We start from the raw sequence: 26,924 nt of genomic DNA, 5'->3' as shown, positions 1-26,924 counted from the left end.
TGAGACAAATTCTGCTTTCTCTCTCCATTTAAAGAAAGTCATCTGAGATGAACTTCATTCTTCTCATTTATAGATGAGGAACCTGAAGCTCAGGGATGCTCAGTCCTTTGTCTAATGTTTAGTTGGTAAATGACAGCCAGATTTCCAGTCCAGATCTGTCTGATTCCAAAGACTGTGTTCTTTGCCACTAAGCTGTAGCCTTCCCTACTTTAAGAGTCCTTGATACCAGAAAGGCTTACAGGAGTTTTGAGCTGAATGGGCCCTAGAAATCTTTCTGATCTAAGATACAAGAAATAGTCTTCCTTGTCTGGGGAATGTACTACAAGGGTCTTTATCATGCATTTTCCCTTCAGGGTACTGGCTGGTAGCTGGTTAAGGTTGGGGGTCCCTTTCAAGGATGGCTCTTCCCATGCCTGTTGTCCACAGATACTAAGGGTGCTGGGTTCTACAGGTGCCTTATGCCATCTGGAACTGAAAAACTATGTCGAGGCTGTGAACTGGTGCGATGAGGGGCTGCAGATAGATGCCACAGAGAAGAAGCTTCTGGAAATGAGGGCTAAAGCAGACAAGTTGAAGGTTGGTGGCAAAATCAGCCAATTGGCATTTGCTAATTAGCATTAATTAATTAATTAGCATTTCCCAGATTGTATCTTGGGTCATTGTAAACTTTTTCTTCTTTAAAACAAAACTCAGGGAATTCCCTGGCGATCCAGCGGTTAGGACTCAGCGCCGAGGGCTACGGTTCAATCCCTGGTCAGGAGCTAAGATCCCACAAGCCATGTGTGGGATCAGCCAAAACAACAACAGCCAGCCAAACAACAAAAACAAAACCCAAAATCAATCACTACCCTTGGCACTCTGGAGGATACAGATAAGTAAACAAGCAAGTACATAAATAATTATAATATGATAGAGGCAAGGAAGAATACATAGTACTAGATAAATTTATGACTATTATGATTTGAATAAATAGATTAGTGCCGTAGTCTAGTCTACACACTGAGTATAGCTATTGAAAGAGAGGAGGGGAAAGGACAGTTAAACATTTAAGCAAAATCTTAAGCTTCTATAATACTGTGTAACTCCCAGCATTAAGACACCTATAACTTGCTCATGAAATGCTACATTTCTGGCACATAACAGCAACAGTGATGATAAAATTAACTCTGTAGTCTGTAATAACAGACTGCCAACACTACCAAAAAAAAAATCCAACATTTAGATAGCACTTACTGTATGTATGTTCCAAGTGCTATTTAAAAATTTTTACTTATACGAATCCATCTGAACCACACACAGTCCTATAAGAGAGGCACTGTTCTAATTCACCTTCCACTAGTGAGGTAGCTAGAGCAGAGAGATCAGGAAGTTGCCCAAGTCACACAACTGGTGACGCTGGGCTTCAGAGTCAGGCTGTTTGGCTCCAGAGTCCACATTCTTAGTCCTGTGCATTATTGCCTCACAAGTCTGTTCAGTACAAATCCAGACTTGAGTTCTCTTGATTCCTGGTCTAGGTTCACTGCTTATACTATGGAATGGGAATTTTCAGTGCCAAGGGAGCCTAGAGCTGGCCCTGAACAGGGATAAGTTAGTCAGAGGTCATTTTGGTCATATCTACAAAAGTAGATACGTGTGGACCCACATGGCTCAATAACAGAATTCTGAGCCTAGGCAACTAGGGGTGGGCCAGAATTTCTAGGAGTGGTATACACAGGAGAGAAGATCAAGAGGGCTACTGTGGAAGGCCATCGCTGAGCTTATCTGCAGAAAAACCCTTGTTCGACCTAAATGAAAGCTTTTAGGTCCTGCAGCATAATTAAAGGGAGATTTCAGGGCCCAAAAGCCTGACATTAGGTATAGGTGACATTGCTTGCAGAGTATCAGGATTATACCCTTTTATCTGAGTATAAATTGATTTTGGATTCCCATGTGCTTGGTATATGTGAGCAATAGACCCAATATGGTTATGTTAAGATCAGACAAAATAGACTTCAAGGCAATGACTGTTACCAGAGATAACGCAAGGCATTTTTTTTTAATGATGAAAGGGTCAGTTTATCAAGCATATTTAACAATTCTAAATGTGTATGTACCTAATAATAGAACTTCAAAATGTATGAAGCAAAAATTGACAACTCACAGAAGGAAGAGACAAATGTATAAATAGGTAGAAATGTCAAGATCCCTCTCTCAGAGTAACTGATAGACTTAAGTAGATAAATCAGGAAAGAGAAGTGATGTCAGCAAAAATAGCCAACTAAAGACCCGGAAAAATTTTCTCCATAAAGTCCATGGAAAATGGACAAAAATGCTCAATCAACTTTTCCATAACTCTGAAATGAATGGAAGGCTTGCAGTAATCTGGGTAGTGTTTGTTCAAGAAAAATGGCTGAACCTCCGTAAGAACAGCAAGCTTTGTGGCATTTTTAACTTGCCCTATCCCCATCTCCTCCCTCCCTAGTTGCATGGTAGCCTTGAAAGCCAACAGCCCACAATCATGGTGAAAATGAGCAGCCTGGCAGCCACCAGAGGCAGAACAGGATTAGAGCTCCTTCAAAGCCCCATTCCCAGAGGATTGTCATTATTTGACCATCTAGAAGATCCCACTTACAAGTTGTTTTTATTTGACACATCTTGAAGCTATCCCAGTAGGAAAAGCTTTTTCACAGAGTGTTGGTGTAGGAGGCATTTGTTAAAAACAATTTGAGGCAGTTATTTAAGATTGCATCTGCCTGAGGCAGTGGAAAACCCCTGAGGCAAATAATAGGCTTACCAGAAAACTTAAAAGGAAAAGCTGGGGAATGAGATTCTGTAGGGGCTTTGAAAAGCTCCAACATATTCCTGGGAATCTAGAAGGTCACATATGTGCTCTTGCTATGCATGTGCTCAGGAAAGATCTAAGAATGTCCTAAGCTCTAACCTCTGGCTGATTTGGAAGCTTTGTGCCAGCAGGAAATGAAGGCTAAGGCTGAATTGTTAACTGCTGGGGTGATTGTGGAAGCCTTGTCCAAACATGACTGCAGAGCCCCTTGGCAAAGACTGGGAGACTTTTTGGCTCCAGGCGTTTAGGGAAATCTGTCCAGTCATTATCTCACCACTAAGCTAACTGGAGACACTAGTAGTCACATATAACAGAGAATACAGGCTTTACAGAATTAGTTCAGAAAAGTCACTAAACAAACAATAGTGACAGCAACAACAAACACTGGGGAGGGGAGAGAGAGAATATGCTTTCCAGAGTTGCCACATTATATTATTTTAAATGTCCAGTTTTCAACAAAAAATTACAAGAAAAGGAAAAAAAATCAACAGAAACTGTCCCTGAGGAAGCCCAGACATGAGACTTAAAAGGTAAAAAACTTTCAACCAGCTATTTAAAATATGTTCTAAGAACGGCTGCCTGAAAAAAAATGCACCATCTAGAAGTTGAGAATTAAGTTTTATTCAGCAGACTTACTGAGGACTTAAACCTGGGATACAGCGTCTCAGATAGCTCTGAAGGACTGTTCTGAGCAGGAAGGGGAGAAGCAAAGATACAGGAAAAAAAAAAACCCATGTGGTCCAACATCAAAAGACTACTGCTAATTAAAGAAACACACATTTCAAGTTAATGAATTTAGTGCTTTTCTATATGGGGAGATGGGCTTATTGAAATTATTCCTTTGATATGCACTTTAACTGTAGGACCAGTATTCTGTTTTTTTCCATGCTGAGCATCCCTTAGGATGCACCATCAGGGTGGCTGCAGTGGCTGATGGCTTGATGCCCACAAAATTCTTTGTTTACTGAAATGGCAGGTTACATTCTTTGTCCACAGTGCCTCCTCTTGATCGTAAATTCGACCAATGTTTGGGAGGCATTTCATGACCAATTTTTTCCCACTGCGCTAGGAAGGCTCATTCCTAGATCAGGCAGAGAGCCTGTTGGTAGGCTACTCAATGTGCTAATTTTGGATCAGGTCCTACTGATAATCTTAAATTCTTTGGATCGCCTGTCTTACTAGTCTGTTACTCAGGAAATGTTTTCCCTTGTTGCTTCTTCCCATATCTAGAGTTGCACTATTACAATTATTCTGTGTAGAGTTGTATATATGATCAACTGCCTCAAGATGTTTAACCATCATTAATTTTGTTGGAGGCCTGGTTACACATTGGGTAATGCAAGAGACAACAATCTTATAAAACAGACAGGATATAAGTAATATAGCTAGTAAATTAATAAAGTTGTAGTGCAGCAAAGAGAGGCACAAGGTATAAATAATTTGAAAACAACAAGAGAGCAAGTTAAAATAATGGTTAGTATAGCTAGTTGTAATATTGTCACAGTAAGCCATCAGGTCCACAGGGGAGCCAGCTGGAGAAGCCAAATGCAGGAGGAATCAGGTAGAGAGAAAAAAATTAATGTTTCATCTTTGTTTACAAAGGTATACTTTCTCAATTTGTTGTAGGTCATGGTTGCCATAAGAGGAAAGCTTTTCTGGAAAGCCAAGATTAAAAGCTGGTATATTTCAGAAAAAGTCATAAAATTATAAATCATATTTATCAGTTCATTCAGTCCCATGTAATTATGTCCTGTTGATCTAGATGGAGGCATTGGGTTTTCCATTAGAGTTTTGTAATTTCTTTTTTTTTTTAAATAAATGTATTTATTTTATTTATTTTTGGCTGCATTGGGTCTTCGTTGCTGCGCACAGGCTTTCTCTAGCTGCGGTGAGTGGGGGCTACTCTTTGCTGTGGTGTGCGGGCTACTCTTTGCTGTGGTGAGCGGGCTTCTCATTGTGGTGGCTTCTCTTGTTGTAGAGCACGGGCTTTAGGTGCGTGGGCTTCAGTAGTTGTGGCTCACGGGCTCTAGAGCGCAGGCTCAGTAGCTGTGGAGCATGGGCTTAGTTGCTCTGCAGCATGTGGGATCTTCCCAGACCAGGGCTCGAACCCGTGTCCCCTGCGTTGGCAGGCAGATTCTAAACCACTGCGCCACTAGGGAAGCCCCTTTTGTAATTTCTTACCCATTTCAGTGGTATGATCTAAAAGTTATCAGAAATTAATATTTTTCAAAGTCCTTGTGAATCTTCTTGAAGATTTTCATTTTATAAAAGCATCAAAGTAAAACAGTGATTGTCTGTAAATGACAAAAGACTTAAAATGGCATGGTTAAAGATCTGATTACAATGTAATTGACAAGAAACTTGGTCATTTCTGTGACATACAACATTTTAAGATAATAATTAGAATTATGACTGATAACATACCAGGACAATCAGATTTTTAGGAATTCCATATAAAATTTGGAATATCTATATTAACATTTACCCACACAGCATAATCTAAGAAGGTTTATCTCCAATCACTTGACAATGTTTTTCAAGTAATTTAACATACCAAATAAACCTAATTAGTTTAATATTCCTCTAAGATGCCTCAGGGTTCCTTTGAAGCTTCCCAGAGTTAGCTGGAGGTCAAAAGAACTTCAGTTAGATATTTGGGAAGTGTGTCAAGAATATCAAAAAGGTTTTAAAAGGTTTGACTTGGTCAAATAGGATCATAGGTCATTGTGAAATAATACTTATTCACTTAACCAAAGTGACAAAAGATTTCTAAAACAGGGATTTCCCTGGTGGTGCAGTGGTTAAGAATCCGCCTGCCAGTGTACGGGACACGGGTTCGATCCCTGGTCCAGGAAGATCCCACATACTGTGGAGCAACTAAGCCCATGCGCCACAACTACTGAGCCTGCAAGACACAACTACTGAGCCTGAGTGCCACAACTACTGAAGCCTGCGTGCCCTAGAGCCCACATGCCGCAACTACTGAAGCCCGTGTGCTCTAGGGCCCACGTGCCACAACCGCTGAGCCCATGTGCTGCAACTAATGAAGCCCGTGCACCTAGAGCCTGTGCTCCACAACAAGAGAAGCCACCACAGTGAGAAGCCCGTACACCGCAACCAAGAGTAGCCCCACTTGCCGCAACTAGAGAAAGCCTGCGTGCAGCAACGAAGATCCAGTGTAGACAAAAAAAAAAAAAGATTTCAAAAGGAAATACACATCACCTAAAGGCAAAGAAACCCATATAATCTGTTATCAAAAACAGTATTCCAAGAAAATTTTTTTCTCTTAATAGAGAAAGGAACCAAATCTAGTCCTGCACCAACCTACTTTTTTTTTTTTTTTGCGGTACGCGGGCGTCTCACCGTTGGTGGCCTCTCCTGTTGCGGAGCACAGGCTCTGGATGCACAGGCTCGGCGGCCATGGCTCACGGGCCCAGCCGCTCTGTGGCATGTGGGATCTTCCCAGACCGGGGCACGAATCCGTGTCCCCTGCATCGGCAGGCGGACTCTCAACCACTGCGCCACCAGGGAAGCCCCCCAACCTACTTTTAATAACAAAATCCATTTACCTCATTAATTTAGTCCCAGCCTGACCATGTGCAAAACTCCTTTTTCAGGGCTTCCTTTCTACAAACCTTCCACAACTTTCTGTATCCATATTAGTTTGTTCCTTATTTTTCCATCTAGAAACAACCAGCTCTAGGACAAAATCACTTGTTCCCCTTAAAATGTATTTCCATTCCTCACACCTTCTTTTGCTGAAAACACACATCGTACTTTACTTGCATACTGAAACATTTCCCTTATTGTTTTTAGTGCCTTTAATTACATATTACAGTTTTAACCTTTAAAAATCTTAATCTCTAGCAAAACTGACAAGCAGCAAGTAATTGTGAACTGTTTGTTATACTAGCATTTCCTGATTGGCAAATTTGGGAATATTCTAGAACCTCTAGAAACATATATCTTATAGCATAATTTCTTGTGGTACAAGACATGTTTAATAAACCCAGACATCTTTAGCTTCCCTCTTGTAAGGAGACAAAAGTAGGTAAGTTTAGACCTGTTTAGCAATTAATGTTCCAGTATTTTATTTGAAATGACTTGGATAGTCAGTGAATTCTCATCATTTAATTTAACTTAGCAAAACTCAAGTTACCAAAAATCAGGAGAAACTATAGATAGACATACCCAAAACATAATTATTCCTAAGAGTTCACCTGTAAACTCTTGTCTCATTTACCTTTATTTTATAACTTATGAAGATATCATCATACTGCGGATGAAGAATGTCACCTGCCATTATCAGTAAACAGAGGATGTTGCAGCCATCAAGCCATCAGCCACTGCAGCTGCCCCTGACTGTGCACCCTGAGGGGATTCAGGATGGAGGAAAAAACAGGATACTGGCCCTAGATAGTTAAGATATAACATATATATCAAAGGAATGATTTCAGTGAGCCCAGACTCTTGCATCTTCCCATACATAGAAAAGTGTTAAATTCATTAACTTGAGATGTCTGTTTTTATTTAACAGTAATCTTTCGATGTTCCGACTACCTGGTTTTATGTAGAAACTATATATCCTGGCTCCTCCCTTACCTCTTCAGAGCAGTTCCTAGAGGTGTCTGCCTCCCAGGCTTAAGTCCTCAGCAGGGACTTAAGAGGCTGCCTCCCAGGCTTAAGTTCTTAGCAAGTCCTCCGAATAAAACATAATTCTCAACTTTTAGGTTGTGCATTTTTTTCAGTCAACAATACCAAGTTAATTTTTCTTGCTGATAAACTCTGCAACAGAAATAACATGAACTTAGTTAACCTAGGTACAATAAAAGTAAGGTATGTCTATGTCTATATTGATTAAACCAACAAGCTTAAGCTAGCTCTATTACCAGATACAATTTAATATTGAATATTTCCTAGGTCATGTGAACCTGAAACTCATTCTGGCCAGTTTCCATTATATTTAGAAAAATTTAATTTGTAAGTGCTTACTTTTAAGTCAATTAAATGAGCTCTTTTATAAACTTAATTTTGATAATATTTTCCAGAGGTAGAGACATCTTGTATATATAATGTACACACAGACATATAAACAGACAAAACTAGAGATCTCATAGCTTTAACATGTAGTTATGAATCAGGTATTATAAACTTACTAGTTTATAAATAGCAGTTGGAATAAGTTAAATTTATTTGCTCAGATGACTAAGGCTTATACTATGTGTGGAAAAGACTTAAGGTTTATATTTGTCCTTGATAAATCCCTTAAGGAGGCTATAAGTTAGATTTTGAGTGAGGGAGCCTTTCCAGCAGTTTGAGTTTAAAAGAGCCTTTTTGTCTCATTTGGTTTCAGGTTTTACCTGATTGAGCTAACTAGGCTCAGTCTCAGGTGTTTGTGGGCTGTATTTACATTTCTGATTTGTAGAGGTTTGCAACACAAAGACAGTTGCTTTAAATTCTCTAAAGAACTGGTCTGCTGCCTAAATGATATTAAAAGATTGATTGGCTGAACTATATTTTCTTTAATTTGCATTTTTATATCAGTGAGAAAATTTCCAACTATCTGAAAATTAAGAGTTCTGTGTTCTAGAACTTTAGGGTTCAATTTATCATGCCTTCAAAAGTTTGCACAAGGCATTCAACCAAGGCTCTCTTTCTGAGTGTATAGGGTAAACCCAGAGCAAAAATCTCCATTATTATTTTTATTGGCCCCTGAATATTAACTCCCAGGTTTTATTTCATATAGTGTGGGCTCAGGTAACCTTGTTGGTTTCTTTTAGTATGTTTAATTAATATTGTCTGAGGGGCAGATTTATATACGCTGTCTTAAAATAGGCAGGGGAAGCATTCCCCAGTGAGACATAATGTCTATCCTACAATATAATTAGGCAAAAGGGATATAACCATCTTACATAAAGCCCATTTAAATATACCAATTTATATAAACTTTCATCTCCATTCTGTTAACTTTTTAAAAAAAATTATTTAATTATTTTTGGCTGCGTTGGGTCTTCGTTGCTGCGCACGTGTTTTCTCTAGTTGCGGCGAGCGGGGACTAGTCTTCGTTGTGGTGTGCTGGCTTCTCATTGTGGTGTCTTCTGTTGCAGAGCACGGGCTCTAGGCATGCGGGGTTCAGTAGTTGTGGCTCTCGGGTACAGGCTCAGTAGTTGTGGCGCATGGGCTTAGTTGCTCCACAGCATGTGGGATCTTCCTGGACCAGGGCTCAAGCCTTTGTCCCCTGCATTGGCAGGCGGATTCTTAAGCACTGCGCCACCAGGGGAGCCCTATTCTGTCATCTTTTACACCTTTAACTAGTTTCCATCAGGATCCGATCGACAAGCCTTGGTCTTAACAACAGTCCCAGAAGCTTTCTTTTCTTTTTATCCCCCAACCATTTAATCTATTTTTGTATAAAAGGCTCTGGGGTCCCCAGTGAGAGATTGAGCCAAGGCACTCAGGCCTTTTTGTCAATCTTTTAACTTGATTAATTGGCCTAACTGTTGCCCCAAGTAATAGTTGGTCAGGTATCTCAGTGTAGTTTTTTTCTAGGCTTTTAAATATATATATATATATATATATATATATATATATGTAAATATATATATACACACACATACATAAACACACACATGACACATAGTTTTTAAACTGGGGTAAATAGAACAGACTTGTTTGGGGCCCTTTAATGTTGGGGACCAATAGAGGGTCCCTTTGGCCCATCCAACCTTAGGTAGTGTTGTATCAGAACCTTTTTAATCCTATTAATGTTCATTTTATTTATCCCATTTCTTAATAACCGTCTAAAGATTTCTTTATCCATTTGGGATGAGACCCTTTAAAATTTCCACCTTGTTGGGAAGAAGTCTCTAGACTTCCTTTTCAGTTTTTTTCTTACTTCCCTGTTAATCAACCTAATTAACATTAATTATCCTAATGTTTTTATTGGCACCTGTAAGACCCACTGAGGGGAAGCAGAGACCACAAATAAGGCTTCCCAAACTGTTTTTTTTGTTTGTTTTAAACTAAGGAGTTCTGGGAATTCCCTGGAGATCCAATGGTTAGGACTCCACGCTTTCACTGCCTAGGGCACGGGTGCAAAGTAAGATCCTGCAAGCCATGTGGCCAAAATTAAATAAATTAATTAAATAAACAAACTAAGGAGTTCTTAGGTTAACCATTTTACATATATATTTTTTCCACCTTCTAATTTGGCTTTATCATAGGTACCAATAAAATAGCTGTTTATAATGAGAGCTCTCTAAAAAATATACCAATTTAGAATTTTCTCCAATTTAAAAGATCCATTGTCTGGCCATTAACTAGATATATCCTAATAGTGACTCAAGCCAATAAGATGCAAGAGGCGTCCCCACAGGAGAGTGTGAAGGATGCTGCCTATACAAGATCTAGAAAGTGTACTCCCAAAAATAGCGTAAGAAAGTAAAGGCCTTTGTTGTACAGGCTGACGCAACTAAGGTTCAGATGACAAAAGCCCCTGAGAATTGGCACAGTCAGACAAAAGACTGCTCAGAATCCCAGTCTGTTCGATTGGTTGTGAAATGTACACCATATGTGTACCTTCCAGATGTCAGAGAACAGGCTATTAAAACACACACACACACACACACACACTCTCTCTCTCTCTCTCTCTCTCTCTCTCTCTCTCTCTCTCTCTCTCTCTCTCTCTCTCTGAGGAAGATCAGGTAGAACGTTTTCATCTCAAAGGCACAGGGAGAGAAATGCAAGTTCCCTCTAGAAGGGCTTTTGTTTCTTTAAGGTCAGAATTCTGCAAAGATGTTTTATCAAGCTGTCTTTCTCTAACTTAACTGCAAACACAATAAAAGAACCTCATCTTGGCCATTTTCAGGGTGAGATTTCCTTTAATTACCAATTAAGTAAGTACAAGTTTTGTATGTACATAAACCTGGCTGGGGTGTTAGTTGGAGGCTGGCTTTCTGATGCCCCTCATTTAGAAAAGATATTAGGCCAGCCTCTCACCCAATCACACAGTCCAGATCACTCAGTATCTCTTGACTGAGCAACTTGCAGTGTCTTTGAACCAGGATGTACTTTTTCCTGTTATCTTTCAACTGGGCTCCCCCAGTAGCTTTCAGCTGGGGAGCCAGATACTGGTTATATACAACCGAATAAAACTCACAGCCAATAATTGGGAGATCTGAGAACCAAGAGAGACTCACCCAAATTTGTTTGGACTCTGAGGCAGATGGGCACAAGAGGCCTCTGCTAGTACCAAGACTCCAGCTCCTTGTAGAGGTCAGGTGAAGCAGAGAAGTCTGCCCTGAGTCCCTTTGTGGTCACCAAAACTGTCAACTGAAAAAAAAAAAGCACAATCTAGAAGTTGAGAATTATGTTTTATTCAGCAGAGTTACTGAGGACTTAAGCCTGGGATACAGACTCTCATATAACTCTGAGGGACTGTTCCACATGTAGTGGAACATCAAAAGATTACTGCTAATTAAAGAAACACACATTTCAAGTTAAAGAATTTAGCACTTTTCTATGTATGGGAAGATGTAAAAGTCTGGGCTCATTGAAATCATTCCTTTGATATGCACCATAAATATCTAGGGCCAGTATTCTCTTTTTTCCATCCTGAATTCCCTCAGGGTGTGCTCTCAGGGGTGGCTACAGTGGCTGATGGCTTTATGACTACAACATCTTTTGTTTACTGAAATGGCAGTTGACATTCTTTGTCCACAAAACAAAAGGAAACAATGTTTAAAGAACTTAAAAAAATACATGGCAACACTCACCAAACAGGGAATATCATTAAAGAAAAATTAACAACTGAAATGAGAAATTCACTAAGGGGTTCAAGAATAGAACTTTGAAGATAGGTCAATTGTGATTACTCAGTCTGAGGAATAGAAAGGAAAAAGAACAAAGAAAGATGAAGAGAGACTGAGAGACTTATGGGATGCCATCAAGCATATCATAGGCATAATGAGAGTCCCAGAATAGAGAGAGAAAGGGGCAAAAGAATATTTGAAGAAGTAACAGCTGAAAACTTCCCAGATTGATGGAAAATAGTAAGCTACTCTCCCAAGAAGCTTAACAAACACCAAATAGGATATACTTAAAGAAATCTATATCCAGACACATCATAATCAAACTGTTAAAAGTCAAAGACAAGAGAATCTTAAAAGCATCAAAAGAGAAGTGACTCTTCATATGTAAGAGATCCTCAATAAAATTAATAGCTGATTGCTCATCAGAAGCCATGTTAGCCAAAGGGCAGTGGGATGACATGAAAAGTGCTGAAAGAAAAAGACTGTCAACCAAGAATTCTATATCCAGCAAACTTATCCTTCAGAAATGATGGAGAGGAAGAAGTAAAACTCTATTTGTAAATGATATGAGCTTATATATAGAAAATCCTAAAGAATCCACTAAACTATTGGAACTAGTAAATTAGTTCACCAAGCTGGTAGGATATGTCAGAATACACCCATCAGCTGTATTCTATACACTTTTAATGAACATTCCAAATGTGGAATTAAGAAAATTCCATTTACAATAGCATCAAAAAGAATAAAATATTTAGGAATAAATTTAACAAAAGTAGCGTAAAATTTACACTTTGAAAATACAAAACGTTGAAAGAAATTAAACCTAAATAAATGGGAAGACATCCCATATTCATGGATCAGATCTTTTTTAAAAAAAATTTATTATTTTATTTTTGGCTGCGTTAGGTCTTAGTTGCAGCACGCAGGATCTTTGTTGGGATCGTCACTGCAGCATGCGGGATCCTCTGCTGCGGTGCATGGGCTCCTTGTGGCACGTGGGCTTCTCTCTAGTTGTGGCGTGTGGGGTCTCTAGTGGTTTCCCTTGTGCTCAGTAGTTGCAGCATGCGGGCTTAGTTGCCCCACAGCATGTGGGAACTTAGTTCTCCGACCAGGGATCAAACCCACATCCCCTGCATTGGAAGGTGGATTCTTAACCACTGGACCACCAGGGAAGTCCCTCATGGATCAGATCTTAATATGGTTAAGATGACAGTACTCCCTAAATTGGTGTACGAATTCAATGTAATCTTCCTCAAAATTTCAATTAGTTTATTTGAAGAATATTGACAAGCTGATTGTAATATTCACGTGGAAATTCAAGGGACCCAGAATAGCCAAAACAATCCTGAAAAACAAAAATAAAGTTAGAGAACTCAAAATTCCCAATTTCAAATCTTACTATAAAGCTATAGTAATAAAGACATTGTGGTACTGGTGTAAAGATAGACATATAGATCAATATAATAGAATTGAGAACTCAGAAATAAACCCTCACATTTATATATAGATGATTTGCAACAAGGGTACCTAGACCATTTAATGGGGAAGGAATAGTCTTTTCAACAAATGATTCTGGGACAACTGGATATCCACGTGCAAAAGGATGAACTTGGACCCTACCTCATACACACACACACACACACACACACACACACACACACATTACCTCGAAATGGTTTAAAGAACTAAAACTGTAAAACTCTCAGAGGAAAACATCAGCGTAAATCTTCATTACCTTGGGTTAGGCAATTGTTTTAGATGTGACACAAAACGCGTAAGCAACAAAAGGAAAAATAGGTAAACTGGACTTCATCAAAGGTTAAAAACTTTTGTTCTTCAAAAGACACCATTGAGAAAGTGAAAAGACCACCCACAGAATGGGAGATAATATTTGTATCATATATCTGTAAGAGACTTTTATCTAGAATATATAACGGACTCTTAACATGTCAATAATTTAAAAGACAGCCCAATTATTTAAGTGGGCATAGGATCTGACTAGATGTCACTAAATATAATACAAAAATGGCCGACAAACACATGAAAGATGCTCAACATCATTAGTCATTAAGGAAATGTAAATCAAAACCACAGTGAGATACTATTTCATACCCACTAGGATGGCTCTAATTTTTTTTTAAAGGAAGATAACAAATGATGAAGATGTGGAGAAATTGAAACCCTCATAAGTTGCTGGTGGGAGTGTAAAATGGTACAGCCACTATGGAAAACAGTTTGACAGTTCCTAAAAAAATTAACCATAAAATTACCATATGACCCAGCACTTCCACTCCTAGGTATATACCCAAAAGGATTGAAACCAAATATTCAAACAAATACTTGTACGTGAATGAACATAACAACAATATTCATAATGGCCAAAACATGGAAACAGTCTAAATGTCCATCATGGTAGATAGATGGTAGAAAAAAAGGAATAAAGTACTGTAAAAAGGAATGAAGTACCAATACATGCCACAGTGTAGACGAACCTCAAAAATACCATGCTGAGGGAAAGAAGGCAGATACAGAAGAACACATATTGTGTGATTCCATGTATACGAAACATCCAAAATACATAAATCTGTAGAGAGAGAAAGCACATTAGTGGTTGCCAGGGTTCGGGGGAAGGGGGAAATGTTGAGTGACTGCTTAATGGGCTTGAGATTTCTTTTTAGGGTGTTGAAAAGTCTTGGAACTAGATAGAGGTGATGGTTGCACAATAAAGTGAATATACTAAATGCCACCGAATCGTATACTTCAAAATGGTTAATTTTATGTCATGTGAATTTCACCTCAATTAAAAAAAATTTTTTAAATATATACTAACCATGAAATAAAAAAATATTGATAAATTGGACTTGGTCAAAACTGAAAATTTTCTATTCTATAAAAGACATCAATAAGAAGATTAAAAGGCAAGCCATGGAATGGGAGAAAATATTTGTATTACATACAGTTGATCCTTGAACCACAGGGGTTTGAATTGCGCACGTCCGCTTATATGTGGATATTTTTCAATAGTAAATACCACAGAACTACGTGGGTGGTTCATGGTTGGTTGAACCTGAGGATGTGGAGAAATAGAGGATACAGAGGGCCGACTATGAGTTATGCATGGATTAACCCTGGTGTTGTTCAAGGGTCAACTGGGTATCTAACAAAGGATTTGTATCCAGAATACATAAAGAAATCTATTCAATATGAAAAAATTTTTTAATTTTGCAAAGAAACAGACACTTCTCAAAAGATTTACAGTAGCACATAAAAATATACATAGTATCATTAGTCACGTGGGGGGAGAATGCAACTTAAACATCAGTGCGATCCCAGTTCACAAGACTGACAATACCTAATACTGGCAGAGATGTGAAGGAGCTGGAACTCTCATAAATTGTCAGTGGGATATAAACCACTTTGGAAATCAGTTTGTCAGTTTTATATTCCTATCCTATGACTCAGCAATTTTACTCCTAGGTATTTAGCTAAGAGAAATGAAAACATGTTCATAACAAGACTTGTATAAGAATGTTGGTAGCCAATTTTATTCATAATAATCCAGAAACAGCCCTTGTGTCCATCAACAGGAGAATAGATAAGCAAAGTGTGGTATATTCAAACAATGGAATATGACTTGGTAATGAAAAGAAACAGACCTATCAGTGATGGGATGGGAGGGTGATGGACTGCAAAGAGGTATGAGGGAACTTTCTAGAATGTTCTCTATCTTGATTGGAGTGTTGGGTACTCAGGGTATACATTTGTCAAAACTCATCTAACTATACACTTAAATTCTCAACAGAGTTGACTTTTTTTATGTATATAAAGGGGCAGCAAACTTCATAGTTCAGGACTCCTCTGACCTAGGGGTTATGTGGGCTTTATGCGGGCTGCAAGACCCCAAACTTCAGGTGAAACAGCAGGGAAATCACATCCTCGCACTTGCATCTGTAAGTCAAGAGGAAAAACAACATGGGACAGAATACGAGTCATCCTTAATCATCCATCTTAATCATTCTCTAATGTGGACCAGGCACTGTGGTCCAGTGTAGCTCAACTGTGAAGGCAGAATTGGACATAGTTCTAGTGGTATCCATGGGTTTGATTACTCTTGGTAGTACAATCAGACTTCCTGACAGCAGAAAGGATTTTTGCAGCTCTTGGCAGACTGGATTGGAGAAGGATGGCCAAGAATTATCAGCCGTTGTCTCCCGAAAGGGTAGACTTTGCTCATAAGAAAAAGAAGATCTGTGTTAGCCCTTGTGGGGAGGATAAGGGATGGTTGGTGCTATATTTTAGAGCAGGGCTCAGCAAACTGACCCACAGGCCAAATCCAGCCTTTGTTCTGTTTTTGTACATTCTATGAACCAAGCATGTTTTTCATATTTTTAGAGGGTTATGAACAACAAACAAAGCAACAAACAAAGCTAGATAATGTTCGACAGAGACCATACATGGTCTGCAAAGCCTAAAATATTTACTGCCGTTTACAGAAAAAGTTGGCCCCTACTAATCACAATCCTGAGGGTAGGTAGGAGTACGATCACCTGGCTTTGGGTACATTAGCAGGAAAAGGAAATATAAATTATATTTCTGCCAGATGAAGTAGACTGGTGGTATTTTTCTCTCATGGACTGTAATTGTGCAAAAGGCAGAGCCTCTGATAAGTTGTTGGCCTGGGTTTTTCCATTGTGTTTTCCTAAACCCCAGCCATAACAGAGAAGTTTAAATGCCCCATTGGCCCTGATGTCAGTCCCTCTACCAAGAATGCCCTCTCTCTTTCATCTGGTTTCTGTCTAAACCCACCTCCTCGATGGGGCAGAATCAGTCACTCCCTTCTCTGTGTATCATAGCACTCAGTTCATACCACCAGGCTAACACGTAGACCTTTTTACATGTCTGTCCCCCTCTGGACTATGAGCTCCTTGGGTAGATTTTAACATTTTTGCTGACACTGGTCCTGGCATCCAGATATGTGCTCCTTAAATGTTTATTGAACTGAATCCAGCCACTAGTATCCCTTGATATACAGGAGCCTGGGTTGAATAGAGACCAGAGATAGCTATTTAGGATCAGGCTGGGGTAACAAGTGGAGGCAAGTTCTCCAGAGCTGATGTATCTGAATTTCATTTTCAGCGAACTGAACAGAGGGATATAAGGAAAGCAAAGTTGAAAGAAAAGAAGGAGCAGAATCAGAATGAGGCTTTACTCCAGGCCATCATGGTGAGTTCTCAAACTTTAGGCCCTACTGGTCTTGTGAAATCCACTAATCCTGAAGCCTGTTGGGAACGTTTCTGGGAATGCTTCACCTGAATTAGTTGTACATTTTCTTTCTGCTTTTGGTGAAGCAGTGTGACAAGTCAGACCTTCTGAGTTCAGTCAGCTCTCTCACTTGCATGCATGTATTGGTTTCAGGTAACATATACTGAATTTAGTAGCTTTCGGTTAAGCATTTTCTAATCTTCACAGTAGCCTTCTGGGGTAGGTCTTCTTGCTCCTGTTTTTGCTAGATGAGCACATAGTCTCAGGGATATGAAGAAACCTCACACAGCCGGTATGTGTCAGAGCCAGGTCCTTGCTCTCAGCCCCTGTGTTATACTGCATTCTGAGAAAGTGAATTTTTAGGATGTAGCTCTTCTAACTATAACAACAACACAAAATTCTATCTCCCCTTCCCTCTCTTTACTGCATTTTAAATGAATGTCGTCTGATCCAAATCTTGCTTTCACAAGATTTTGAGCCTTGGCTGCTCAGGGGAGGTAATCCTGGCTATGAGATTGCGGGGTAGGTTCTTGGTTAGGTTCTTGGTTTCATTCTTTGCCGAGTTAAATTATGTGCCTATTTAAATTACTTGTTGACTTTGAGAACGTCACAATTCTAAGATGCACTCCACTAGTTCCTCCGCACAACAAAGAATCTGTTAACACATTAACAGATTAAACAGAAGGGAATACTCCAGAGGGATTTGGTCATTTTCTAAACTGTAGAATATTGGAATGCCCAGACATTTGCATACAGACCTATTTTGGTTCTCTCCTTTAACTGTGCATCTCAAACTTCAGTGTACTTAAGAATTAATATCAAGAGTAATATAAACAAAGCTGTATATACTACATTTTAGCGGCTTAAAGCAGAGGTCAGCAAGCTGCAGCCAGTGGCTTACGACCCTGCCCGTTTGTGTATGTCTTACCAATGGCTGTTTTCACACTACAGTGGCAGGGTTGAGTAATATCAACAGAGACCATTTGGCCCGCAAAACCTAAAATATTTCTTATCTGACCCTTTAAGGGAAAGTTTGCCATTTAGGAGATACCTAAACCCCTGATTTAGGAGATACCATCAAGGTAATTTTGATTACATATCATTTTCCTCTTGTGTGCTAGCCTTAGGAGCCTCCACACAACATACATAAGAGGTGACTCTACTATTCAGACCTTTGATTTATCCTTGTTTCTATGAGACAATCAAGATTAAGTCAATGTATGCATTATTTTATTATCCCATGTCCTAGCTAAATGGAAACGTTTGCCATGTTCGTACATGCCTCTCTCTGCATCTTTTCTGTACCTTTGCACATGCTGTTCCTTGGCTGTTACTTGGGGTAGAATGCCCTTCCCACTCCCCTGCCCCCCAACTTTTCTGCTTTTCAAAGTCATTGTTCAAGGCCTAGCATCCCCCAGTCCCCTCCAGACCCCAGGCTGAATTAATTATTCACGGTCTGCAGTTCCACAGCTTTACTTCTTACCTTATGTTGTACTTATTACCATGTCTAGCTCATGTCTAGCATGCTAGACAGAGTCTAGCATGTGGTAGATGCCCAGTAAAGGTGAGTTAAACAAGTCTCAGGGATAATAAAGACGAATCATGTGTAGAGCTGGCTCTCAGGGAGCTCGCAGTGTTATGGTTTCCTTGTTTTAGTGAAATGAGTTTGCATCCTTCCACACATAAGGTGTGTGTTTTCTTTTTTTAACCCAGGCTAGGAACATCAGGCTAGTGTCTGAAGCTGCTGGAGAGGATGAAGATTCAGCCTCAGAAGGTCTCGGTGAGCTCATCCTGAACGGGCTCACTTCTGAGAACCTCTACGGAGCCAGGCTGAGTGTAGATGAGGGGGGAAGACTGAGCTGGCCTGTGCTCTTTCTGTACCCAGAGTATGCCCAGTCAGACTTCATCTCTGCTTTTCACGAGGACTCCAGGTACCTCCTTCCCCAGGAGCCCTTTGCTATGCTTGCATGCTCTTCCCTGCTGTCTCCGCAGGATGGACAGGTGGATTTTTAGTTGTGGAGGAAAGAGAATAGTTTTAGAGGGTTTTACACAGTCTGGTTGGTATAACCTCTCTATTCCATAGCTGATTTCTCCTTTTACTAAGTAGCTTTGCAGTGACAGACCACAGTACAGTGTTTGTCAAGCGCTGGTACTTGTCTCGTGAGACATGAAATCATTGGAGGTAGTACCTGCATAGAACTGAAGGGTATATTTATTAGAAAACGTATGTCTGGCGATTTTAACATGTGATTTCATAGGGTTAATGCTTAGAATGTGGCTGAATATAAGAATGTTGTTAATCCTGAGTCAGTTTAAAGAGAATTACTATGTCATAATAGGACAAGTGATACACACATTTTGGGCACTGCTGTCAAAATGGATTAAGCCTGCATTTCATGATTTATATACATTCTTGGTATCTCTGTGAATTGGTGTCCTGGGCATGGGATGTAGGAAAACATATTATGAGTTATTGATACCCAGAAATACATGTTATATCTCCTTAGATTTATTGATCATCTAATGGTGATGTTTGGTGAAACGCCCTCTTGGGATTTAGAGCAAAAATACTGCCCTGATAATTTAGAGGTAAGAGAAGTTTTATTTTGTTCCTCTATGGGAATTGGGGTGGGGAGGAACAGGGAGTGCAGTGAGGTTTCACTGCCTTTTTTAAAAAAATTAGTGGTAAAATATAAAAACATAAAATTTACCATTTTAACCATTTTAAGTGCACAGTTCAATAGTGTTAAGTACATTCACATTGTTGTACAACCATCACCACCATCTGTCTCCGTTTTCATCATCTTAAACTGAAACTCCATGCCCATTAATCAATAACTCCCTATTTTCCCTTCCCCTCAGCCCATAGCATCTACCCTGCTACTTTCTGTCTCTGAATTTCTCTCTCATATAAGTGGAATCAGACAGTATTCATCCTTTTGTATCTGGCTTATTTCACTTGGTGTAATGTCTTTAAGATTCATCATGTTGAGCATGGGTCAGAATCTTATTCTTTTTCAAGGCTGAATAACATTCCATTGTTGCAACTTAAAAAAAAATAATCACAACTTTACAGAACAAAGAATTTATCTTCTAACTGTTTGAGAGTAAGATGCCAACTGATGCCCCATCACTCCTGAATACTTAAGTGTCTATTTCCTGCAAAAAGGACATTTTCTTTCATGATTCCAGTCAATCATCAAAATCAGGAAATTATCTTTAACACACTCTTACCAGCTAATCCTCAGACTCCATCAGTTTTCACAAATTTTCCCTCAGTAATGTTGTTTTTTTTTTTTTGGCACACACTACTAATTTTAAAAAAAATTTCTTTTAATTGAAGTATAGTTGATTTACTGTATTGTGTTAGTTTCAGGTGTACAGCAGTGATTCAATTATATTTTTTCAGATTATTTTCCATTATAGGTTATTTTAAGATATTGAATATAGTTCCATGTGCTGTACTGTAAATCTTTGTTGCTTATCTATTTTATGTATAGTAGTTTGTATCTGTTAATCCCATACTCCGAATTTATCCTCCCCACCCCCCACTTTGGTAACCATAAGACTGTTTTCTGTGCCTGTGAGTCTCTTTCTATTTTGTATGTAGATTTATTTGTATTAATTTTAGATACACATAATGATATCATATACTATTTGCCTTTGTCTGACTTACTTCATTAAGTATAATATTCTCTAGGTCCATCCATTGCCTGCAAAAGGCAATATTTTATTCTTTTTAATGGCTAAGTAATACTCCATTGTGTAGATATACCACATCTTCTTAAGCCAGTCATCTGTTAATGGGCACTTGGGTTGTTTCCAATCTTGGCTATTATAAATAGTGCTGCTCTGAACATTGGTGTGCATGTATCTTTTCGAGTTACAGTTTTCTCTGAACATATGCCCAGGAGTGGGATTGTTGGATCATATGGTAACTCTATTTTTAGTTTTTTAAGGAACCTCCATACTGTTTTCCATAGTGGCTGCACCAATTTACATTCCCACCAACAGTGTAGAAGGGTTCCCTTTTCTCCACACCCTTTCCAGCATTTATTATTTGTAGACTTTTTATTATTTTTTTTTTTTTTTGCGGTACACGGGCCTCGCACTGTTGTGGCATCTCCTGTTGCGGAGCACAGGCTCCGGACGCGCAGGATCAGTGGCCATGGATCACGGGCCCAGCCGCTCCGCGGCATGTGGGATCTTCCTGGACCGGGGCACGAACCCGCATCCCCTGCATCGGCAGGCGGACTCTCAACCACTGTGCCACCAGGGAAGCCCTATTTGTAGACTTTTTAATGATGGCCATTCTGACTGAGGTGTGGTGATACCTCATTGTGGTTTTTGATTTGCATTTCTTTAATACTTAACGATGTTGAGCATCTTTTCATGTCCCTGTTGGCCATCTGTATGTCTTCTTTGGAGAAATGTCTATTTGGGTCTTCTGCCTGTTTTTGATTGGGTTTCATACTGAGTTGTATGAGCTGTTTGTATGTTTTGGATATTAACCCCTTGTCAGTTGCATCATTTGCAGATATTTTCTCCCATTCTATAGGTTGTCTTTTCATTTTGTTGATGGTTTCCTTTGCTGTGAAAAAGCTTTTAAGTTTGATTAGGTCCCATTTGTTTATTTTTGGTTTTATATTTTGGCCTTGGGAGACTTAAGAAAATATTGCTACGATTTGTGTCAGATAATGTTTTGCCTGTGTTCTCTTCTAGGAGTTTTATGGTGTCATGTTTTATATTTAGATCTGAAAACCATTTTGGGTTTATTTTTGTATATGATGTGAGGGAATGTTCTAATTTCATTGGTTTACATTGTAGCTGTCCAGCTTTCCTCAACACTGTTTGCTGAAGAAACTGTCTTCTCCATTGTATATTCTTGCATCCTTTGTCGTAGATTAATTGACTGTAGGTGTATGGTTTTATTTCTGGACTCTCTGTTCTCTTCCATTAAGCTCTATGTCTGTTTTTGTGCCAGTACAATGCTGTTTTTATTTATTTATTTATTTTTTTTTTTTGCGGTACGTGGGCCTCTCACTGTTGTGGCCTCTCCTGTTGCGGAGCACAGGCTCCGGACGCGCAGGCTCAGCGGCCATGGCTCACGGGCCCAGCCGCTCCGCGGCCTGTGGGATCCTCCCAAACCGGGGCACGAACCCGTGTCCCCTGCATTGGCAGGCGGACTCTCAACCACTGCGCCACCAGGGAAGCCCACAATGCTGTTTTTTGTGTTGTTTTGTTTTATTTATTTTTGGCTGTGTTGGGTCTTCATTGCTGCGCACAGGCATTCTCTAGCTGTGTTGAGCAGGGGCTACTCTTCCTTGCAGTGCGTGGGCTTCTCATTGCAGTGGCTTCTCTTGTTGCAGAGCATGGGCTCTAGGTGCACAGCCTTCAGTAGTTGTGGCACACGGGCTCAGTAGTTGTGGCTCACAGGCTCTAGAGCGCAGGCTCAGTAGTTGTGGTGCACGGGCTTAGTTGCTCTGCGGCGTGTGGGATCTTCCCGGACCAGGGCTTGAACCCTTGTCCCCTGCATTGGCAGGCAGATTCTTTTTTTTTTTTTAATTTTTAAAATTTTTTATTTATTTATTTTTGGCTGCGTTGGGTCTTTGTTGCTGCACGTGGGGTTTCTCTAGTTGTGGCGAGCGAGGCTATTCTTTGTTGCAGTGCATGGGCTTCTCATTGCAGTGGCTTCTCTTGTTGCAGAGATCAGACTCTAGACATGCAGGCTTCAGTAGTTGTGGCACACAGGCTCAGTAGTTGTGGCACATGGGCTTAGTTGCTCCATGGCATGTGGGATCTTCCTGGACCAGGGCTCGAACCCGTGTCCCTGGCATTGGCAGGTGGATTCTTAACCTCTGTGCCACCAGGGAAGTCCCAAACAGGCAGATTCTTAACCACTGCACCACCAGGGAAGTCCAGCATGCTGTTTTGATTACTGTAGCTCTGTGGCATAGACTGAAATCTGGAAGGGTTACTCCTCCAGCTTTCTTCTTTTTCCTCAGAATTGCTTTGGCAATTCTTAGTCTTTTGTGATTCCATATAAATTTTAGGATTATTCTGGTTCTGTGAAAAATGTCATGGGTACTTTTTTTTAGCACTTTATATATATATATATATATATATTTGGTTGCACCAGGTCTTAGTTGCAGCAGGCGGGCTCCTTAGTTGTGGCTCACCGGCTCCTTAGTTGCGGCTTGTGGGCTTCTTAGTTGTGGCACGTGAACTGTTAGTTGCACTATGCATGTGGGATCTAGTTCCCTGACCAGGGTTTGAACCTGGGCTGCCTGCATTGAGAGCACAGAGTCTTAACCACTGAGCCACCAGGGAAGTCCCAGTCATAGGTATTTTGATAGGGATTGCATTAAATGAGTAGATTGCTTTTGGTAGCATGGACATTTTAACAATATTCTTTCAATCCAAGAGCATGGAATATATTTCCATTTCTTTGAATCTTCAATTTCCTTTATCAGTGTGTTATAGTTTTCAGCATATTGGTCTTTCACCTCCTTGCTTATGTTTATTCCTAGGTGTTTTATTTTATTTTTTGATGTGATTTTAAATGGGATTTTTTTAACTTATATTTCATTGTTAGTGTAAAGAAATGCAACAGATTTTTGTATATTAATCTCGTATCCTACGTTGCTGAATTCATTTATTAATTCTAATAGTTTTTGTGTGGAGACTTTAGGGTTCTCTATATAGAGTATCATGTCATTTGCAAGTAGTGACAGTTTTACCTCTTCCCTTCCAATTTGGATACCTTTTCTTTCTTTTTCTTATCTGATTGCTGTGGCTAAGACTTCCAATACTATGTTGAATAGAAGTGGTGAGAGTGGGCATCCTTGTCTTATTCCAAAATTTAGTGGGAAGGCTTTCAGCTTTTCACCATTGAGTATTACATTGGCTGTGAGTTTGTCATAAATGGCTTTTATCATGTTGAGATATGTTCCCTCTGTACCTACTTTGGTGAGTAGGTATAGAGGGAACATCATGAATGGATGTTGAATTTTGTTAAATGCTTTTCTGGTGTCTCTTGAGATGATCACATGGTTTTTGTCTTCCTTTTGTTAGTGTGGTGTATCGCATTGATTTGCGTACGTTGAACCATCCTTGTGGCCCTGGAATGAATCCAACTTGATCATGGTGTATGATCCTTTTTATGTGTTGTTGGATTTGGTTTGCTAATATTTTGTAGAGGATTTTTGCATCTGTATTCATCAAAGATACTGGACTGTAATTTTCTTGTAGTCTTTGTCTGGTTTTGGTATCATGGTGATGGTGGCTTCATAGAATGAATTTGGGAGTTTTCCCTCCTCTTCAAGTTTTTGAAATAGTTTGAGAAGGATAGGTGTAAGTTCTTTGTTTGTTTGGTAGAATTTGCTAATGAAGCTGTCTGGTCCTAGACTTGTGTTTGCAGAGAGATTTTTTAATTAACATTCTATTTCATTTCTAGTGATTGGTCTGTTCAAATTATGTTTCTTCTTGACTCAGTTTTGGCAGGCTGTATGTTTCTAGGAACTTGTTCATTTCATCTAGCTTGTCCGATTTGTTGGCATATAACTGTTCATAGTAAACTCATGATTTTTTGTATTTCTGTGGTATCAGTTGTTATTTCTCCTCTTCCATTTCTCATTTTGTTTAATTAGGTCCTTTCTTTTCTTGTTGAGCCTGGCTAGAAGTATGCTGATTTTGTTTATCTTTTCAAAAGCCAGCTCTTGCTTTTATTGCTCTTTTCTATTGTTTTGTTTTTTTTTTTTTTTTTTTTTATGGTACGCGGGCCTCTCGCTGTTGTGGCCTCTCCCATTGTGGAGCACAGGCTCCAGATGTGCAGGCTCAGCAGCCATGGCTCACGGCCCAGCCGCTCCGCAGCATGTGGGATCCTCCCGGACTGGGGCATGAACCCGTGTCCCCTGCATCGGCAGGCGGACTCTCAAACCACTGCGCCACCAGGGAAGCCCCTCCTTTAGCATTTTTATTACTTCCTTTTTGAACTTGGGGTCTTATAGACTGGTGAGGTCTGTTTCATTATTTGTTCTTTCAGGGGATTTCTCCTGTTCTTTTAATTGGGAGTGGTTCCTCTGGTTTTTCATTTTACTTAACTTTCACTGTTTCTATGAATTTAGGAAAACAGTTATCTGTTGTGGTCTTAAAAGGGCGTTTTTATGTAGGAGTGTCCCTGTGTAGACTGTGTGTCCAATATTTTTGGTGAGAGGGCTGGTTTTGGAATGGACGCCTGCCACGTCTTTCATCAGAGTGTGCTGGCTGTTATCCCCTTGATAGGGCGTGTGATTGGTGTTGCGGTGTCCAGAGCCTGTGTTGGATGTGCGGTGGGGCCTCCTCTTTGCTCCATGGCCTGTCAGGGGCGGGGTCTGCTCCTCCGTTGTTGGAGTAGAAGCCATGACGGTCAGGTTCAGGCTTTGTTGCCCTTGAGTGTGTGCCCTGCCCCAAAGGAGGTGGTTGCTGAAGCAGGTGAGGCCCGTGTACTCACAGAGGACTTGTGCACTACCTGTGTAAGCATCCATGATTCACTCAGAAGCAGCCCAAGGTCACGTCCCTTTCTCCATTTTGTTCGTCCCAGATCTAGTGCAAGGCTGTGGTGTGGAGTAGGCTGGAGTGGGGGTCAGGGCATTGTGGTTGCAGGAATTGAGGTGGCCATGCTGCCACCTGGGACCTGGGGTTGCCTCTGTGGCAGAGCTCTCCCGGCACCTGGCCACTCCAGATCTGATGCTAAGGTGCAGTGTGGAGTGGGCAGAACTAGGGTGCTCCCACCGGGAAACCATCACTGCATACTCCCACCCAGGGCCTGCCTGACTGCCCAAGATTCAGCGCCTAGCCACTGCGTGTTCTTGTGGCACTGCCCGGTGTGCGCACTGACAGTGTCTGCTGCAGCTAGACTTGCTACTGCTGTTCGGATGCTGACATTGGGTTTTGCAGCTACCCCAAATCACATCTCAGGCCTTCCAGGCTGTCTCTGTAGCTAGATTGAGTCCTCTCCCAGGATCTGCCTGCCTGAGATTCAGTGCTTAGCTGCTGTGTGTTCTTGTGGTGCCGCTTGGTGTGTGCACTGACGGTGTCTGCTTGGTTTGGCCCGCCACCCTGGTGCGTACACTGACAGTGGTCTCCATCGTTGTGCTCAGATCACACCCCAAGCACCCTGGTCTGTCTCTGTGCAGCTAGACCGAATCTTTGCCGTGATCTTACACCAGGCTGTGGTGTGGAGTGAGTGTGGCTGAGGCACTGGCCCCTTTGGATTGGGAAGTGCAGCGAGGCAGCAGCCTCAAGTGCAGGTCTCTCTCCACCCTGATTGTTAGCAAGCCAGCACACGCGCATTCCTCTCGAGTAGAGTCTAGGCTTCTCCAGCCCCTCTATCTGTGTCAGCGGATTTCCCAGCAGTCAAGGGGGCTTCCCAGGGTGAGGATCCATCCATGTGGACCTTCTCTTCCTTACAGAACACTCCCAGGGGTGCCAGTCCCAACCTGATGCTTTTTTTTTCCTCTGTCCTATCTAATCACATGGAGATCTTTCTTGCAGCTTTGGTTGTATAGGAGATCTTCTGCCAGTTTCCATTAGTTTTCTGTGAGAATTGTTCCACATGTAGATGTATTTTTGATGTTTGTGGGGGGAGGTGAGCTCCACGTCCTCCTGTTCCACCATCTTGATCCCCCTCTGCCTATCCCCAGTGGTGTTCTTTATAGCAAAAGGAATCCCACATTGTATTGTATCTAGTGCTCATGTCCCTTTAGTCTCTTTCAGCCTATGGAAGACTTTCTCAGTCTTCCGTCAGCTTCCTTGATCTTACCACTTTTTTTTTTTTTTTGCGGTACGTGGGCTTCTCACTGTTGTGGCCTCTCCCATTGCGGAGCACAGACTCCGGACGCGCAGGCTCAGTGGCCACGGCTCACGGGCCCAGCCGCTCCGCGGCATGTGGGATCTTCCCGGACCGGGGCACAAACCCGTGTCCCCTGCATCGGCAGGCGGACTCTCAACCACTGCGCCACCAGGGAAGCCCGATCTTACCACTTTTGAAG

The 26,924-nt window shown here is 40.7% G+C and overlaps 1 protein-coding gene across 2 annotated transcripts in view; it reads left to right on the top strand.

The window, feature by feature from the left end:
- TTC4 (tetratricopeptide repeat domain 4) overlaps positions 1–26,924 on the top strand; it is a 38,858-nt gene that overhangs the window by 6,985 nt on the left and 4,949 nt on the right. For both annotated transcript variants that reach the window (XM_060139960.1, XM_060139961.1), the window contains exons 5-8: positions 452–576; positions 16,768–16,854; positions 18,607–18,824; positions 19,401–19,482. In XM_060139960.1, coding sequence (XP_059995943.1) covers positions 452–576; positions 16,768–16,854; positions 18,607–18,824; positions 19,401–19,482 — 512 coding nt within the window. The remainder of the gene's footprint in view (positions 1–451; positions 577–16,767; positions 16,855–18,606; positions 18,825–19,400; positions 19,483–26,924) is intronic.

This window comes from Lagenorhynchus albirostris, chromosome 2, assembly GCF_949774975.1.
Source record: "Lagenorhynchus albirostris chromosome 2, mLagAlb1.1, whole genome shotgun sequence".
Classification (NCBI taxonomy): domain Eukaryota; kingdom Metazoa; phylum Chordata; class Mammalia; order Artiodactyla; family Delphinidae; genus Lagenorhynchus; species Lagenorhynchus albirostris.
Note: the sequence above shows the minus strand (reverse complement) of the source record. Positions and strands in the feature narration are given on the sequence as shown.